The following is a 20,469-nucleotide window of genomic DNA, read 5'->3' as shown; positions in this document are numbered from 1 at the left end:
TGGCTTCCCCAGTGGTGTTAGTGGTAAAGAACCTGCCTGCCAATTCAGGAGATGTAAGAACCGCTGAGGGTTTGGAACAAAGATCCCCAGGAGTAGGGAATGGGAACCCACTCCAGTATTCTTGCCTGGACCATCCCATGGACAGAGGAGACTGACAGACTATAGTCCAAGGTTTGAAAAGAGTCAGACACGACTGAAGCGACTTAGCACCTATGCAAAGCATATGAGATTTTTTGATAAAGGTTTCATTCTATGGTTGCTGTGATGCATGCATACTGAATGATGTTAACAGAATATTTTTCCTTACTTTCTGAGTTATTATAGGTGTTATTTGGCTTAGTATAAAGTACCATAGCTTATTTGCAACTGGTATCCACTGACCCATTTTGTCCCTGGACTTTAGGGAAAAAACTTGAATTTGACTTCAGTATGGATGAACCCAGGGAAATGATTTAGTTAAAATTCTATTAAAAATATTTTGTGCTTCTTTGTTTTAGCCAACCAGGTCATTAAAGTACAAGAGAAGACGGAATGGAGTTTGTTCATAGCAATGTTAGAACATCAAGGCAACACTTTTTTCATGGCCTTTCACCCTGGTAACTTCCAGGCCCAGCTGGAGTTGAGGGATACCCCTCTGCATTTTAGAGAGTTTGTTTTCTGAAACTGAAACTGTAATTCCAAAAGAGAATTAACCACAAAATTTCAAATTTCCCCCAAAAGATGTGATTTAGTAATAGTTCATGGGAGAGGTCAAGGACTGTATTATTTCTTATTCTGTTATCATTATTTTGGCTATCTTCTATTCACACAATTTTTTTTTTAACAGAAATTATGACTTTTCAGAAGGCTGATAACATGCTCCACCAAAAAGGAGAAACATACCATTTCCAAAAATAAATAGTCACTTTCCCCTTAAGCCATTAGGTTTTGTGAAAGGAAGTGCTAGAAGTGTGGTTCATTTTAAGGAAATTGTAAATGTTTGACATGTAATTTTCTGTCAAGATAAAGCATTCCCCTCATTAAATGGAAACAAGCGCTCACTGTAGTGTTCAGCAGATGACTTCCTGTATTTTTCTTTCTCTTTCTACCTAATGTTAAATTGTGCATTACAAGTAGTCAACGAGAAACCAAATATTTTACTAAGTCAATAAAAATGATATTTTCTATTTTTTATAAATGTTTATATGAGTGACATTCAAAAAGTTTTAATTTCCTCCCATCGCTTGTGATGTTTTTAAGAGTTGTTCTTAACTCAAGGGACTTGCAGGAGTTCAAGCTGTCTCATCCCTTGACTGAATGATTTACTTCACAAACTCAATAGACACTGCACGGGAGGTAAATTCTTTTCAGATGGTAGAATTATTCTGAGAACAGAGCCAAATGTCCCCTCAGCACTGCAAAGGAAGCAAATGCCTCATTTCCCCTTTTCAGAAGGCCAGAAGCCTGAAAATAATGATCAAACGTTCTGTACCATTGCAATCAGCCCCTGGGAAAGACACATTAAACCAAATAATTGAGATCGCTTAAAAATTTGTAGTATCAGTCATTATCTCTTTCAGATTATATGAAAGAAACTTTTAAAATAAACTTCAGGAGAAGCTTCTTATGATTTGAAATTTTTATACTTCATATTAAGGAGCTAAGCATATAAATATGCTCTTGTCTCTTGGTATTTATTTTTAAGTTTCTTTTTATTCCTCTCTACCCTGAGTGCTTCTCTACCTGAAACTGCTATCCACCCTTTCACATTCAACATTTGGATGGGGGTGGACAACATTTTAGAGAAGGAAATGGCAATCCACTCCAGTACTATTTGGGGCTTCCCTCATGGCTCAGTGGTAAAGAATCTGCCTGCAATGCAGGAGCCGCAGGAGATGTGGGTTCTATCCCTAGGTTGGGAAGATCCCCTGGAGGAGGAAATGGCAAACCACTCCAGTATTCTTGCCTGGAGAATCCCATGGACAGAGGAACCTGGTGAGCTAAGCCCACAGGGTCACTAAGAGTGGGACCTGACTGAAGCAACTGAGCATGAGCACGAGACAACAGTTTCTGCTTTTAATTCATCTTATCATTTTAGCCTGCAGTCTATGCAGTTGAGCTCTACAGTTCATTCAGACTCTCCCTATGGAAGGTGACATCCCAGTTCCAAAGTTCAGTCTGTTTGTTTGTTTGAACTTTCTGCTTTTCTGCCACTAAAATAGACCCTACATAACAGTCTTTTCTCTCTGCTTATAACTGCTATTTTGGTCTCCTTTATCTGTCCCTCAAAGAACTCCCAACTTTCTGTATTTGATTCACATTCTTAATATTTTAAAAGGAGTTCATATTATGTAATTTCTGTATTTTATGGATTTCTGTAATTCACTCTGTTTATCCCCTGAAATCGTACACAGATTTGTGCCAAGTAGTTGCACTAAGTAATGGTAGACTAGTTTTTATCAGATTCTTGAATGGATTTATAACCCCCAAATGGTTTTGTCATTGCTTTATACACACGTTCAGTGAGTCCACTGAACAGCATGGCTTTACCAACTGTCTCCTCTGAGGACACATCAATCTATATGGTCCTCAGGATTTCACTACTGAACTCCAGACTCATTCCCCTGCCTTCCGTAGTCACCTCTGTCCATATGCTCAAACTAAATCTTGCCTCCTAAGCCTGTTTCTTTTCTCATGTTGCAGATTTTAAGAAATATCAAAATTAGTCAACCCAGAATTTCTAATATATTTGAGTTTACTTCTAAATAAGTGGTTATCTCTTGTTGATTCTAACTCTTTGTTCACAAAATTTCCCTCTAGTTGCCTTTCCATTTGCCCTGGTTTGATCCTGACCTCATTATTTCTCTCCCAGAAGATCCTTTTGAGAACCTGATGAAAACCATCAATATACCTTTTCTCTCAATCATAGTATAGTGGATAACGTACAGAATCAAGATCTAGACTGTGGGTTCAAATCTCAGCCTTCTCACTTGCTAGCAGTGTAATATTTAAAAATTATTTACCTTTATATGCTTAATTTCTTTGTCCGTCAGATAAGGTTAATAAGAGCACTTCGTTTACAGAGTTGTTGTCAGAATTAAATGAGTTAATATATGCAAGGGGCTAAGAAGACTGGCTCATACTCTCTTAAGTATTTGTTAATATTTTAATAAATGGCAAAGCATCCATCTGGCCCCTCTGCTTCCAGACTTGTCAACTTAACAATGTGTTGTTCCTATACTGTGACTTGGGGTAATTTTTCTAAAATGATAATGTCATTATTGTCCTTATATACTGACAATGACTTCTTATTGCTTTCAAGGAAAAAAAAAACACACACAGCTATTTTGATCTCCTTCTGTTTACCTTTCTAACTTCATCTTTCATTGTTCTCCTGCCTTCAATTCTGAGAAATAGGTTGTACATTTAGGTGTACACCCCCCACCCATTTTGATGACTCCTGGCAAATATACATGTTGTTTATGCTCTCTGGAGTACCCTCGGTCTTCTTCATTTTGAAGACTTAGTCACTGTCTCCTCATCAGAACCATCCTGCCTATGTTTTATTCCTGGATTGACCTTTTCCAGCTATGCAGCCTTAGGCAAATTACTGATAGCTTGTGGAATTTATAAAATGGGGCTAACCACATTAGTTCCCTTATACTGTTACTGTGAGGACTAAGTTAAAACACATAAAGCTTAATCAATGCCTGAATCATAATAAGGATTCAACAAAAGCCTTACTTAAGAAGACTCTGCAGATGCTGGATTCTGCCCTCATTCCTCTGTCTCTGTCATGATTCTAGTATTCTTCCTGTGTGTTTCACTAGTCCCCTGGCACCCTGGCCTCACGTCTAGCAAATATTTATGAAATACAATTGTCTGTTTACCTCTCTTTCCCTACCAAATTCTAGTTTTCTTGAAGCCACAGACAGTATACTTTTCTCTCTCCCTAGTGGTCTGAATAGTACCTGGCATATTATAGGAACTCAGCAAATATTTGTTAAATAAAAATAGATGGATATCTTTATTCTCAGAAGAGAATCTGAAGCAAAATAGTTGCTGTATAACTATTTAATGAATGAATGACAAGTTTATAAATCATATCTTGGTATCACAGGAGTATGTTCTAAACTGATTTCGACAGTAAGAAAATCAGTCAGTGTAATTTTACAATGGAGCCTAAATACTATTTTCTGTATTTCTCTTTCCTATATTTTATGGTTTGTTAGTAATTAAATTCTTGGTCACATAATATCATGTTTGTCTTGTGTGTGTCCAAGGTACGTGATGATGCTTCAATCACCTCTCAACAGAGATGACTGGTGGATGTTGACAGTCACAGTACCTGATTATCCTCCCCCAAAGAATTCTAAACCTTGCTTCCATGCTGTTATCAATGTGAACTATTTAATTCCCAGAATAACTTGAATTGCCAAAAACCTGAAGCAGTCAGCTAAGGTTTGACACTATGATAACATTGAGAGTACTATTTCTTCAGTGGTAATTCTAAGAATAAATGCAACCAAGTGTTTGCAGACAAAGATTAGACAAAAATAAGTGTGTTACCCAGAAGTCTTAAAAAACAGACACAATTCAGTTTGCAATGACTATTTGCCTAAGATACTGCTATTGCCTGTTAAGACAAGAGGAAAGTTTGCTAAACTATTTTAGAAAATGACCTTAAGTGGTTTAGTATGAAAAGTGAAAGTGAAAAAAAAAAAATACTACATAACACTTGATGCTATGAGTTTTATACAAATCTCTGTTAATTCTTACTCACCAGGAATTGAATATCATGATTCCATTTTAGTGATTTGGAAACAAGTTAAAAAGAAGGGACTTGGATGACTGTCAACAGTCAGACACTCTAGAACACTGTATTCAGACATTTTCTGTGAAAGAAATTTTACTTATAACTAGCACTTAATAAATTTGCATTTAGCTGAATTTTGTCACTTGGAGGAAAAGGAAGGAACTAAAGTTTAATGAATCAAATATGTCCCATACTTTTGTTTTAATATGAAGTATCTAATGTTCTCACTATCATTGTGAAGTAGATATAATTATCCTACATAAGAAATGATTAGCAAGCTCAGTCCTATCCGACTCTTTGCCTCCCCATGATTGTAGCCCGCTTGACTCATCTGTTATGGGATTTTCCCCGCAAGAATACTGAGGTGGGCTGCCATTTCCTCCTCCAGGGGATATTCCCTACGTGGGGATTGAACCTGTGTCTCCTGCTTCTCCTGCATTGCAGGTGAATTCTTTACCACTGTGCCACTGGGGAAACCCCTATAAATGATTAAACGCTTCATAAAGATTAAATTAGTTGCCAATGACAGAAAAAAACTCAGTAGAAATTTTTTCTTCTGTTTTGTAGTATTCTATTCAGGCTGTATCCATATGACTGACTTAGTCAAGTTAGAGTGAGAAGAACCTTAGGTCAATTAAAATTTTTGCCTTTTTGGATTATGACACAGATTTTTTGAAACTCAGACTACTCTTTGCATTTTTTTTTTTGAAATATACATTTTAGAAAAGTGGTACATTTATTGTAATGTATTGATTTAGGCTTATTTACATATATTTATTTTTAATGAGAGAACATTTATGTGTAATCTTTGATAAGTAACAAATTTACTTGATAAATGAATTTTTGGTCTTAAGAAGGAAAAGATTTTACTCATGTATTTTGAAATTAGAATGAAATAAGTTTGTTTCAGTAACTGATATTTAATCTAGTGGACTTCCCTGGTGGTTCAGATGGTAAAGTATCTGCCTGTAATGCAGGATACATTGGTTCGATCCCTGGGTTAGGAAGATTCCCTGGAGGAGGGTATGGCAACCCCTCCAATGTCCAGAGAATCCCATGGACAGAGGAGCCCACAGGGTTGCAAAGAGTCGGACACGATTGAAGCAATTTAGCAACATGCATTTAATCTAGTATTATGCAATTAGTCATTTAAAGTTTTAAATTCACTGTAACCAAATGCTATGGTGCCAGTGAAAATGAAGTAAAATCTTTGTAGAAAACTTAGTGAGAAACACATTCCATTTTTGTGTCTCATGAATTCTTAAATCACCAAATACTTAGTAGAATACTTAACTGTGGGATTAGAGAGAAAAAAAAAAGTATAATAAGAAACAAATAAAATCTATGGTTATGAGAGCATGGGCTTCCCTGATAGCTCAGTTGGTAAAGAATCCACCTGCAATGCAGGAAACGCTGGTTCAATTTCTGGGTTGGGAAGATCCCCTGGAGAAGGGATAGGCTACCCACTCCAGTGTTCTTGTGCTTCCCTTATGGCTCAGCTGGTAAAGAATCCACCTGCAATGCAGGAGACCTGGGTTCGATACCTGGGTTGGGAAGAGCCTCTGGAGAAGGGAAAGACTACCCACTCCAGTATTCTGGCCTAGAGAATTACATGGACTGTGTAGTCCATGGGATCACAAAGAGTCAAACACGACTGAGCAACTTTCACTTTCACTATTTGGGCTTCCCTTGTGGCTAGCTGGTAAAGAATCTGCCTGCAATGAGGGAGACCTGGGTTTGATTCCTGGGTTGGGAAGATCCCCTGGAGAATGGAAAGTCTACCCACTCCAGTATTCTGGCCTAGAGAATTCCATGGACAGTCCATGGGGTCGCAAAGAGTCAGACATGACTGAGTGACTTTCACACACTATGAGAGCATAGAATCCATTGGACAATAGCTTAATATGCTTACATTGTGTGTGTGAGAAAGTTGGATTATAAAATATAGTTAAATAGGATTTGTTTTATAATTTTATCATTAAAAAGAAAATAAATGTCTAGAGGTATGAAGTATTAGACAATTTCCATCTCCCTCTGTAGTGTTAGTCACTCAGTTCTATCCGACTCTGTCTCATGATCTGTAACCCGCCAGATTCCTCCGTCCATGGGATTTCCCAGGCAAGAACATTGGTGTGGGTTGCCACTTCCTTTTCCAATTACTTTTTGGATGTGCTCTATAATAGAATAGGCATAGTTATAATAGAATAGGCATAGTTACTTTTCTCATACACTGAGTGATGTTGTGGGTAGCATCCATCAGGAGTGCCATTGTTATTGTTCAATAAATTACATTTCTTGAACAGATGTTTGATTCCTGATGTTGCACCCAAAGACCAAAACTAGCCAGGAATTTTAATTTTGAAGTCACCCTCCTGCCTGAAAAAGTTTAAAGACATATTTATTGGACAAGTACTCAGAAAAGAAGTGAAATTATGATAAGTAGGCAGACATATGAGCTTTGTGAGAATCACCAAGGCTTGATATTTCTAACATCATTAATAAAAAAAAAAGAACTACTCAACTCCATGTGCATTACGTCTCAGGATGATAAGAAAAATATGTTTCCAATTTTTCCCCTAATGTATTCAGTTCAATATGAGAATAGATATGTCTCATATTAATACTTAATTTCTAAATACTCATGAGCTCTATTAAAATTCTCTGGCAAAATTCTATCATGTTTTCCTTCCAGTGGACTCTAACTCAAGGTTTTGGCAGGCTCTGACTGATTAGCAGGTTTTTTCCTTCTCAATCACATTTCTGAGCACACACAAACGGAGCCCTGGGAACTCACTGTTTAAAAAATATTCTTCAAAAAGTATATTAAGGACTTGTTTAGACTATCTAAAGGAGATAGAACCGAAGGTAATGGAGTGTAATAGAGAAATGCTAAATGTCTTTAAAACAAGATCACTTAAAATGGAGTTATCCTCTGTATTCATATGTATACATGAGACTATGGAACTGAGCTATTTTTAATATAGCTCAAGTCCACTGTTAAATTAAAGGAGCCTCCAATTATGTACATTACATATGAACACTGAACCGTTACATGAATGATCACATAAGCGACAGCTTAATGATAACCATGACCTTCAGATATAAGTGGTGTTTTCTTGTCCATGTTCACTCATAGAAAGACTGATTAGTGAGCAGAACTATAGAAACTCCAAACTCTGAAGCGTTCTCCTGTGGCTCAAGTGAGGTTCTGCTTGAAGTGAACAGGTGTACACAGAGACATTTTTTCAATAACTGATGGGTGGGCAGGTGGACAGATGGATGGATGTCTTCTAAAGAGACACAGGCCTACAATATTTCCAATGGCTAAATGGCTCCAGATATTCTGGTGGGTATTAAAAGTTTATACTTTCACTATCATGAAGATAGCCCAGAATAAGTTTGCTCATATGCCCTTGTTAGGTCTTCTCCATACAGGGCCACATGAATAATCCTAAAACAGGCTTTTAATAACAAATATTCCTCCTCTTTCATAACAGTTATTAGGAACTTCTCTGCCTCTTTGTCTCTGCAGGTAACTCTTCCCTCTCCTCCACTGCAAAAGAAATAGTTTTAAAATGGGAACGCTCCTGAAATTCTTCTCAGCACTCTGAACTAATCTTTAATAGAGTCTAAATTCTGTCCTGTATAGTTAAGTGTCTAACATTACAGTACTAAATATTTATCTATGAGAACCTAATAGATTTTATTTAAGGCCAAAAGGCCAATAAAAAAGGAGAAATTAGAAAGATATGGTGAATTCATGAACCCAAGCTTATGAATAATTTCTCTGAAGTTAAAAACATGAGAAAATTGTCAGTGCAAACTTCATTAAATGCTTCTAAGAACAAAGTTCTTTTGCTGCTTCTATACTAGCAATCAATGCAACTTAGAAAGTTATATTGGATATTTACTTGCTCTGTATTGAATAAAATATTTAGTATAACCAAAGTAAGGAAGAAATTCTTACTACCTTCTTTAGTGCAGAGGTTGACGAGGTTGTGCACTGTGTCCATGAGCTCCAGCTGCTGCTTCTGAAGGACACTGTTATTGGTGGTGGCTCTGTTCAACTGTTTCTCCAGTTCCTGGATTATGTATGTCTGACGAGTAACCAAGCCTTGAAGATTCTCTTTCTCTTCCTTTAAGGTGTCCAATTCTTCCTTGTGCTTTCCCTCCATTTCAAAGATTTTGTGTTCTAATAAACTACAAGGAAGTGAAGATAAGATTTAGTTTTAAAATGCTGTAAGAAGCATGATTCAACTAGTTCCTGAGTTTATTTACTGTAAGAAATTTTAGTTAGGTATTTCACCAGGGAAATATTTATTAAGCAAGTGACTCAGAAAAAGTATATACATATAAATGCATTTATACATAAATATATATTTAATAGGAATGACATTATACAGCATTTGAAATGAAGAGTTATTAGATCAGTTATTGTTAGAGTGATGTTTGTTTCCTAAATGTAATTTATTTCTTGGGATGTATCTTACATCCAGGGTAGTTAACTTGGACTCTGTCTGGAGAAATTATAGCATAATTTTCATTAAAGAAATGGATCCAATAAGAAATAGAAGCAGTAGTTCAGAAAAAAGTTTGAACAAACTATAGAAACTATTTTTTATTTACTTTGTTTCATTCATTTGGGATTTTCAAAACATTAACAGGGATTACATTTCACGAGGAATAGCATATTGATGCAGAAACCAGAGGACCAGAAACTAAGCTATGTAAAGTCACAGTGAATTACGTTCCTTGGGATTATTGATACCTGGCCCTGTATTGTAACCACTAGCTTACTTTATCTCTCAATCAGAGCTTCAAGATAAGGGCTAAAGGCATAACAAATTTCCAAATTACTGAATAATTGGTTCCAAAAAGGAAGATTATGTTGCTGATGGGATGGTCTTACAAAAGGACTTGGGAAGCTTTGCTTGGAGTGATACAGTCCTCAGCCAAGAACCTTCCTTCTTTCAGAACTCTTCACAGGATACTCCCTTTGCATATTGCACATTAAAAATGATAGAAAATGCAGAAGCACTGTTGGATGCTAGCAACTGACTGGAAATAAGAAGCACTTACATTTTATAGAGTGTATAATATACTAGTATTCCTCAGAGAAGAGCCTTATTCAGTTTTCTCAGTTTCATTTACAGAAGGTTCAACCAGTCCTTAGTTTACAAGGTGTTATTCAAATGTAACATACCAGACTGGGTATTTAATTTACCTTGGAGAAATGTAGCACTGAATCATTACTATACGTTTTCCAAAAGGGGACACTAGGGAGTGTTCTAAACTTAATACTTAAGTCATAAAATAGAGATTGTTTGAAGAGCCAAGTTTTCCAACTCCCTGTAGTAGGGGATGAGCTGGAATATCTGACTGCCCATAACACAGATTAAGAAGTGTGGCGAGACCTGCAAGTGGTAATTCCAGATCTTTGCTGATAAACTTATCCTCCAAAAAAATGTGGAACATCAAAGAAAATCTGCTCATTGAACTAAGCCTGAAAAACACTGTGATGCTTCTATGTATAAGAACTTACTAATTTACAACACCTTTGGTAGCATGCCCAGAAAACTTCACATTGAGACCCATTGACACAGCTCTGTGACTTTTGCAATCTAAGAAGACCCGCTTCTCTATTTTGAGTTGCTTTATATTCTACAGCACTGTGAAAGGATCTCTGTCATTAAGCAAACTCAGTTGAATAGATCTTGGGTATAATGATTTGGGAAAATGTGAAGGTCATTTTTATTTATTAAAGCATTTTTTGGAATGAAAACTTCAGGCAAGGAAGCTGGAGAAAGATGAGACACACACGGCATTTCTGAAGGAGTAGGTATGATTCGTTGCATTTTAGTGTTTCCTTCTGTGTCAGTAACTTGCTGCTGGAAAAGTTAGTAGCTAAAAAGCAAACAAAACCAAATAATGCCAAATACCTTTTTTATTGGTTAAAATCTTTATCCCACCCATCGTTAAGTGATTAGTATGCTTGCTATGCATGTCAGAGGAGGTTTTCTCTGTGACTGTTAATTTTTGGCCTTCTGATCTGAGAATTAAGCACAGTTGGATGCCTTAGCTCATTCTCAGTTTACTTTTAATTATTTTTGTTTCTCTTCCTAGGGTAATGATCAGATGTTAAATGCCTATAAAATCGAGTCCGTGAACTTATGGAAAATTTTCTTTCAAATTCACAAGAGTTACAGTATACTACCAAGAAACCTTAACTGTAATAATGAAAAGAGCAACATTTGGATGTATAGTCATAAAATACTAGATAAAAATTCTGAATTATCATTTTGTTCCTGAAATAAGATGAGCACTGGCTTTTAAGTTTTCTTAATTAGTAGGTAACATTCTGATTTGGAAAATACCATGCTTTTGTTTGCATTTATTAGTTGCTGAGTGCCAATGTAAAATATAAAATGACACTATTCCCACTCTAACCATTTATTTTCAGAGAGAAATGGGAAAAAAAATTCAAATAAAAGAAAAAAGCAGCTACAAGAAACTTCTGTTTCAGACATAATACTTTTTGGCATTCATGTTTTCCCACTTTCTACTTTTGAAGCATTTTTTTCTCAAGAAGACATATACTAAAAGATGGCTACTATCTGAGATGTCAATAAAGGAGTTTTTGTTCTATTTTGATTTTCAGAATTTTGGAAAGAGCTGAGAATGAAAGTTGATCAAAGAAATCCCCGTGCCAAAGGAAAAAATTCTGAACTCTGGCTTGTGTAACAAAAAGTCTGTGCTTCCCAAGTAGAAGGAGTATACACTTAGCATGTTGGGAAAAAAATGTTAATTTTCATAAATCACCAAACAATCTTAATGGACCATGGCTGCTCCTGCTGCTGCTAAGTTGCTTCAGTCATGTCCAACTCTGTGTGACCCCATAGATGGCAGCCCACCAGGCTCCCCGTCCCTGGGACTCTCCAGGCAAGAACACTGGAGTGGGTTGCCATTTCCTTCTCCAATGCATGAAAGTGAAAAGTCAAAGTGAAGTCGCTCAGTCGTGTCCAACTCTTAGCGACCTCATGGACTGTGGCCCACCAGGCTCCTCCGTCCATGGGATTTTCCAGGCAAGAGTACTGGAGTGGGGTGCCATTGCCTTCTCCGACCATGGCTACTAGGTATTAAAAGACATCAACATAGCCTGTCATTTTAAAATACAAATTCATGTAAAGTAAAGAAGGGATACCCAGGGAAGAAATTTGCTTTGCATCACAGACATCTCACAGGATTGAGAATGAAATATATGTCTTAAAAATCAAATGCATAAAAACTATAAGCAAATTGGGAACATGCCGCACTGTTTCACAAATGGCATGTCTTAGCACCTAATTAATCTCTTCAAGTCATTTTCTTGTCTCATTTCTTCACTTGGATTCTCTTTAATTGCTTTTATTCCATAGTATTTCTCTATTAACTTTATTTACTACAGATACCCTTTACATTAATGACAATTTTTAGACTTTTTCAGGCAAAATTGTTATCTTTTTGATACTATTCATCCCCTCCCTTCCACCTCTTCATATTTGGCTTCCAAAATACCATCCTCTTTTCTTTAACAATTCTCATCCATTAGTTATTATCTACTTGGGAAGTTAGGCCTTCCTTACTATTTCCAAACTGGCTTGAATTCAAAACTCTTCTGCCAGAAAATATTCATATACTATCTGTACTTACTAATTATATTGTTGTAATACACCATTTTTGCTGTAGAGCATTAAAAAATCCCATGTCTTTTTATTGTTAAAGTAAAATAGTGATACAGAATGAGAAGATGTTACAAGGCCTAGATTTAGGTAAAAATCTATAAATACCATGTATAAAATTGTGCAAACACTGTATCAGAACCAAAATAAAAAGCCAACTGTTCTAACTTCTCAGACTAGAAAACTGTCCATGACAACCCAGTGTTATGAAAACTAGCTTTAGAGTCTCATTTCTCTGATTTACTATAACATAATCTCTATCTCAGAGAAGGCAATGGCACTCCACTCCAATACTCTTGCCTGGAAAATCTCATGGATGGAGGAGCCTGGTAGGCTGCAGTCCATGGGGTCGCTGAAAGTCAGACATGACTGAACGACTTCACTTTGACTTTTCACTTTCATGCATTGGAGAAGGAAATGGCAACCCACTCTAGTGCTCTTGCCTGGAGAATCCCAGGGACAGGGGAGCCTGGTAGGCTGCCATCCATGGGGTCATACAGAGTCGGACATGACTGAAGTGACTTAGCAGCAGCAGCAGAAGCAATCTCTATCTACTTCCACATACTTACATTATAACAGCCAAGAATCAAGGCGTCAACTTAATATCCCTTTACTATTTGCTGCTCTCCATCTGGTTATTTTTGGGAGCTTGTCTTTCACAATATTTCAACCTATTCATCTTTTCCATGTATAAAAACAAATTTTTTTTTGCCAAGCCATTAAAAAAAATCTTAACTGAGATTTTCTTTCTGCCTTAAACCCTCTGCCATTAAATTTAATTTTCTTACTCAATATATTGATTATATCCCATTGTGTCGTGAGGTCTTTTATTGGTCCTCTTACATTATCCCTATCCAGTTAAGTAGGCAGAGGCCATCTCAGCTGCGCACGGAGTCTTTTATTTATAAAAGTTGATCTGAGGAACACATGTACACCCATGGCAGATTCATGTCAATATATGGCAAAACCAATACAATATTGTAAAGTAATTAAGTTCCAATTAAAATAAATAAATTTATATTAAAAAAAAAAAGTTGATCTGAAGAATAAGACAGCTCCACTGTCCTAAATTCAATAGGCAAAGCAGTCATATTTTCCCTGATGATGGATGGCCTTTAGCAACAAATTTAGTTTAGGTTTAAATGCATAATCTGAAACCTGGATGCTAATTCCAAAGTCCAATGCACTGTTTTCTAGAGTACATGCAGTATATTTTTATTCAGCTCAGTTCAGTTGCTCAGTTGTGTCCAACTTTTTGCGACCCCATGGACTGCAGCAAGCAGCAAGGCAGTCTTTCCTGTCCATCACTGACTCCCGGAGCTTGCTCAAACTCATGTCCATTAAGTTGGTGATGCCATCCTCTGTCGTCCCCTTCTCCTCTTGCCTTCAATCTTTCCCAGCATCAAGGTCTTTTCCAATGAGTCAGTTCTTCATATCAGGTTGCCAAAGCATTAGCATTTCAGCTTCAGACTGGTTGGATCTCCTTGCAGTCCAAGGGACTCTCAAGAGTCTTCTCTAAAACCACAGTTCAAAAGGATCAATTCTTTCACACTCAGCTTTCTTCATACTTCAACTCTCACATCCACACATGACTACCGGAAAAACCAAAGCTTTGACTAGAGGGACCTTTGTTGGCAAAGTTATGTCTCTTCTTTTTAATATGCTAAGTTGGTCATAACTTTTCTTCTAAGGAGCAAGTGTGTTTTAATTTCATGGCTGCAGTTACCATCTGCAGTGTTTTTGGAGCCCCAAAAAACAAGTCTGTCACTGTTTCCATTGTTTTCCCATCTATTTGCCATGAAGTAATGGGACCAAATGCCATGATCTTAGTTTTCTGAATGTTGAGTTTTAAGCCCACTTTTTTACTCTCCTCGTTCACTTTCATCAAGAGGCTCTTTAGTTCTTCTTTGCTTCTGCCATAAGGGTAGTGTCATCTGCATATCTGAGGTTATTGATATTTCTCCCGGCAATCTTGATTCCAGCTTGTGCTTCATCCAGCCCGGCATTTTGCATGATGTACTATGCATAGAAGTTAAATAAGGAGGGTGACAATATACAGCCTTTACATACTCCTTTCCCTATTTGGAACCAGTCTGTTGTTCCATGTCTAGTTGTAACTGTTGCTTCTTGACCTGCATACATATTTCTCAAGAGGCAGGTAAGGTGGTCTGGTATTCCCATCTCTTTAAGAATTTTTCAGAGTTTGTTGTGATTCACAGAGTCAAAGGCTTTGGTGTACTCAATAAAGCAGATGTTTTTCTGGAACTCTCTTGCTTTTTCAATGGTCCAGCAGCTGTTGGCAATTTGATCTCTGGTTCCTCTGCCTTTTCTAAATCCAGCTTGAATATCTGGAAGTTCATGGCTCATGTACTGCTGAAGCCTGGCTTAAAGAACTTTGGGTGTTACTTTGCTAGCATGTGAGATGAGTGCATTTATGTGGTAGTTTGAACATTTTTTGGCATTGCCTTTCTTTGGGATTGGAATGAAAACTGACCTTTTCCAGTCCTGTGGCCACTGCTGATAATATTTTTACTTTTATTAGACATTCTATAGTTAAGAGTTCTATGTCAAGTTTTGGGGAAGTCTAAATTAAATAAATAGTTTTATTATGATGCATTCCTTAGAATTGGTGTTCCATGGAACTGTAATTTATGGAAAGTGCGAGTTGTTTAGTCGTGTCTGACTCTTTGTGACCCCATGGACTATACAGTCCATAGAATTCTCCAGGCCAGAATACTGGAGTGGGTAGCCTTTCCCTTCTCTAGGGGATCCTCCCAACCCAGGGATTGAGCCCAGGACTCCCGCATTGCAGGTAGAGTCTTTACCAGTTGAGCCACAAGTAAAACTGTGTGCTTATATCTATTCAAATTGAACTTGAAATCCAAAGAGTTTCCTCATAGGACTTTTAGTACTTCCTGTTTCTCTTCTTTCTGGAAACACTTTGAGAAGAGATATACATAGAATTTTGGCATTCAACTTCTAGTTTGAGGCAGAGGTACACTTCAATGAAGAATAAAATAAGCTAAATACTCCAGACCTTTAACTTCAGTAAAAGGTTCTAATTGAGTATATACAAAGCCCTTCTTGACGTTTTTGGTTGACTTTTCCTCCTAATTTTCACAGTCTGCCTCCTCCAGCTTATCTCATGGAAAACACTGGCATTTCAAATCACTGAATAGATCTTGAAACTTTCACAGAAAAAGTTCTCCCTTTCAGATTGTCTCCTACAGTAGAGTTCGTGCCATAGCAGCAACTGGATTCACAGTAGTGACAGTTCCTTAAGTCCTCTGTGTGTAAATGTGGCCCTCAAACAAGGAGGTAGGTGTCAGTATTATGGAAACCTTCTCATTGTCATCTGCCTGAATCTCCTCAGAGCTCTTTCAATTTTTAAATAATTTTTGATCTGTATGGTACTTACATTCGTTGCAAATATGGTTTTCAAAGAATTATCTTTCCATCCCCGTACTCAAACAAGGGCATATACTAAGTTCAGGTTAAATTTATATTGAATTTTCTAACTTGAATGTAGTAAATTGTTTCTTAAAATACAAAGTTAAATATTTCTGTAATTCAAATGTGGAACAGAAACATAGATCACTACAGGTAAACAATCAGCAAATAAACTTTTTAAAGTTTGAGGCAGATAAGAATAAGCTAAATATTCTGTGGAAGCCAGAAGCTGAGAAGAAAAAAATATGTATACAACCTCATAACACTAAAAAATCTTCCTAAAAAACACGCTAAAAGATAAACAACAAACTAGAGAAAATATTTGTGATATATACTACAAAATTTTAATATCGATTAAATAACTTATATAAGGAGTTAATGATATTAGAGAAACAATCCAATAAAAAATGAGAAACATACATGAATAGGCTAGTCCCAGAAGAAGAATTCAAATAGTCAATAACCAGGAAAGATGTACAATATAACCTCTTAGGTAAACAAGGTTAATAAAATGGATAGCAAAGTTTGAGGAAATTAGAAAGCCCATGAACACTTGGGGAGAATGTAAAATTTGCTGATAATTATCAATATCTTTGAATATATAAAATAATACAGAAAGTTCTACTGAGCTGTAAATTTTAGTGCATTTCTAACAATGAATGAGGTATAGCATATAGTTAAATATATAATATATCCATGATAAATTGTTATAAAGTAGAAATAAACCCAGCATTTTAAAAATAGTTACAATGTATACACATATGCATACATGATATAAATATGTACTTGTGCATATATGTAATTGCATATGGGTATGTATCTCTGTAACCACACAGATAAATATGTACTCTCTATCTACATGTGTATATTTTAATATATTCATTAAAAAGTCTGGAAGAATAGGTACCAAACTGCAAATCTGTTAATGATGATTCTCTGTGGGGGGTGGGGGAATATGGAATTAGGGACTTTGAATTTCAATTCATACACTTCTGTACAATTTAACACTTAGATGAGTTAGGCTTGTGTTGATTTTTTTTATTAATCAGGAAAATGCAAACAGTCATGAGTCTAGAATGGTCTGAGGAGATACTATCTAGGGCTGAATTAGTGAACCTCAGAATGTGGACTGATAACCTTGGTTGCCATGCAGTGGGCTTTTAGGGATGCAGAACAGTGGTATAAAAGCCATCTGTATTTTATTTATGTTAAGAACAATGAAAATGTTTACAATATTTAATGTAAACTATGTGATCTGTGTTTTCCATTAAAATATTTTTAAGTTGTGTGTGCGTTTGTGTGCACATAGATAAATGACATTTGTTGGGATATTTGCCAATTCACTTGCCAGTTCATCAGTCAACATTCAAAAAGCATTTAAAATTATATATACTATATGTAGAGAACTGTGCTTGGGAGCATGAGCACAGAAATAAATAAAGCACAGTTTCTATGTTCCAGAAGGTCACAGTCCAGTGGTTCATAGATAGATACACACACACACCCCCATGTAATGGGATAAGTGAAGTGACAGGAGGAAAAAACAAGGTAGATTGTAATCCCATAAGTTGTAATAAGCAAATATATTTGGCAGAATCAGAAAAAAGCTTCTTGGAAGGGGTAATATCTACATTGAGTTTTGAAGGGACAGACGTGTGTGAGCTCTACAGGGCATTTCGGACAAAAGAAAGAGAAAGTTAAAGTCACACAGTCGTGTCCGACTTTTAGCGACCCCACGCAGTATACAGGCTATGGAACTCTCCAGGCCAGAATACTGGAGTGGGTAGCCTTTCCCTTCTCCAGGGGATCTTCCCAAGCCAGGGATTGAACCCAGGTCTCCCTCACTGCAGGAAGATTCTTTACCAGCTGAGCCACCAGGGAAGCCCAACAAGGCAAGCATCAATCATGTCTGAACAAACATCAAGTCTTCAATGTGATACTAATAATTAGCGTGATTAAACACTTACTGTGTGTTTCAAGCACTGTATTCAGTGTTTTTTAAGCAATAACTCAATTAATCCTCATATCAACTCCATGCACTATTATCATCACCCCTATGTTACAAATGAGAACAACCAAAGCACAGAAAGTTCATATAACTTGCTCAAAATCACACAAATTATAAGTGGCAGAGCAGGTTACAGCAGAATCAAGGCCAATCCAGGCAGTCTGACCTCAGAGCTCCTGCTCTTAGTTATTAGACCATGCTTCTAAAATATAAAAAGACTTCAAAAGTAAGGCTATAAAATTAGGATACTAATGATCATGGACCATGTTTCATGCTAAAGTACTTGACAACTTTCCTCAGTCCATTACAGAGAATCAGACGAGGGTTGGGCATATGCTATCTAGAGATTTAGAGGTTGAGCTGAACTAGTACATGTGGAAATCTAAAGAAAAAAATGGGGAAAATAATGTGACTTGAATTTTAGACAGAAGACTTTGGCAGACTTTTGGATGATAGATTTGAAAAGTTTAAGGCATTAAGCCATGCAAAGAGGTCACTGCAATGGCTGAGACAAAAATTAATGGGATTTTGGCCTAAGAAACAGAGTAAGAGTAAATAGAAAAAACAAGACCAATTGGAAAAATATTTAGGAGATGGAATTGGCAGTATCAACAGTGACTGATGAGTTGCGATTTTACTTCAGTATTTTATAAAGAACTTATCAGATGGAGGATAACTTTAATTAGAAAGACTGATTTAACTGATTTAAAAATCAATACTTCACTATTCAATTACAGTAATTTGTTAGAAAGTTACAATTTAGTATCATGAAATTAGGCATATTTCAATCACTTAAAATTAACTCAATAACTTTCCATAAACTCTATCTAAAAGACAGATGAAGCTTGTCAAATAGGTTCAGTGAATTCCCAAGGTAAAATAGTTATACTGCCTACTCTAATATTAGAAGGAATAAATAATGATCTATATATAGGCCAAAACCAATTCCTATTCCTTTCTTCAAATTTGTATTTTATTATGCTAAGAGGATAACTTGACAACCACATCAATTAATCTTCAGGCTGCATCACATTGCGAACACATTTTTATAATAATTAAGACAGAGAATCATCATGGACTTGAACCCTAATTTTGCAACATATCAGCTGTTTGGTCCCGAGCAAGTTACCTGACCTCTTGAAACTTTCAGTGCAGTTCAGTTCAGTCACTCAGTTGTGTCCGACTCTCTGTGACCCCATGGACTGCAGCACGCCAGGCCTCCCTGTCCATCACCAACTCCCGGGGTTCACCCAAACCCATGTCCATTGAGTCGGTGATGCCATCCAACCATCTCATCCTCTGTCGTCCCCTTCTCCTTCTGCCCTCAATTTTCCCCAGCATCAGGGTCTTTTCAAATGAGTCAGCTCTTAGCCTCAGGTGGCCAAAATATTGTAGTTTCAGCTTCAACATCAGTCCTTCCAATGAAACCCAGGACTGATCTCCTTTAGGATGGACTGGTTGGATCTCCTTGCAGTCCAAGGGACTCTCAAGAGTCTTCTCCAGCACCACAATTCAAAAGCATCAATTCTTCAGCATTCAGCTTTCTTTATAGTCCAACTCACTTATAAAATAAAAATGATGATAAACACTTTGGAGGATTAGTTGGAGTATTAGCAGTAGTTAGGTAAAGCACCTAGCTCATATGTTCACCTGCCTGATATTAGATAGGTAGGCAGTAAAGAATTTTTCTGAAACTGTCAGAATGACCACCACTTGTGTAGTTTCACTTTAAACAGTCTTATGGAAGAGTTTCCTTCATTCTGCATATTTGATACAAGTTTGAACAAGAAAGCTCAAGGGTTCCATCTTCCTACACATGGAGTACACAGCTGATTTATCTTTCCGTGTACCCTGATGAGGCCAAAGAATTTCTTCTAGATTTTTTTTATTTTTCTTTTTGCTTGGCTATGTTCCAACCTTGGAAACAACTGGGATTAAGTCAGAGATCAAGTGTCTTAAAATCTGGTCAGCTGACCGTATCTTTACACCAAAAGATGCAGTTACATATTTGATTCAGCTGAAGGAATTTGCATTATGACATCTTTCCCAGTCTTAACTCTTTATTTTTTTGAGCAGAAGTGGCAGGAAACATACTGGAGGAATCCAATAAAAAATAAGTTGACAATTACATCTCTCAGTTTGTCAATACCAACCTTGTGTTTGTGGTAAATATTAATGCTTCCCATTTCTTGAGTTTTTGGTTGCATAATTTCAATTATATGAGCAGCTACTGATCTCTTACTTCTAAGTGCTATCTCCTTGAGGTAAGGAACAAAACCAAGTATTGAGATTAGGACAGCATCCAATCAAAAAAAAAAAATTCTAAAAGTTGCAAACTGGAAGCTTCCTGGAGTCGCCCCCCTCTAGACTGTTAGGTAAACAAACACCAGAGCAAGTGCCGTTAATCCTGCTCCTGCTTTGTGCCTTTCACCATTCGGGGGAGAAAGAAGTGAGTCGAATGCGGCCAGCCTTCTATTTTCAATCCCACAAGTGATGCA

General features: G+C 36.8%; 1 protein-coding gene across 2 annotated transcripts in view; it reads right to left on the bottom strand.

Annotated features, from left to right (window-relative positions):
* The window catches only part of ANGPT1 (angiopoietin 1), a 469,567-nt gene that overhangs the window by 74,875 nt on the left and 374,223 nt on the right, over positions 1-20,469 (bottom strand). For both annotated transcript variants that reach the window (XM_061439144.1, XM_061439145.1), the window contains exon 5: positions 8,766-8,995. In XM_061439144.1, the coding sequence (XP_061295128.1) occupies positions 8,766-8,995 (230 nt within the window). The remainder of the gene's footprint in view (positions 1-8,765; positions 8,996-20,469) is intronic.

The sequence above is a fragment of the Bos javanicus genome, chromosome 14, assembly GCF_032452875.1.
Source record: "Bos javanicus breed banteng chromosome 14, ARS-OSU_banteng_1.0, whole genome shotgun sequence".
Classification (NCBI taxonomy): Eukaryota; Metazoa; Chordata; class Mammalia; order Artiodactyla; family Bovidae; genus Bos; species Bos javanicus.
The sequence above is the reverse complement of the archived record's forward strand: the minus strand, read 5'-3'. Positions and strand labels throughout refer to the sequence as shown.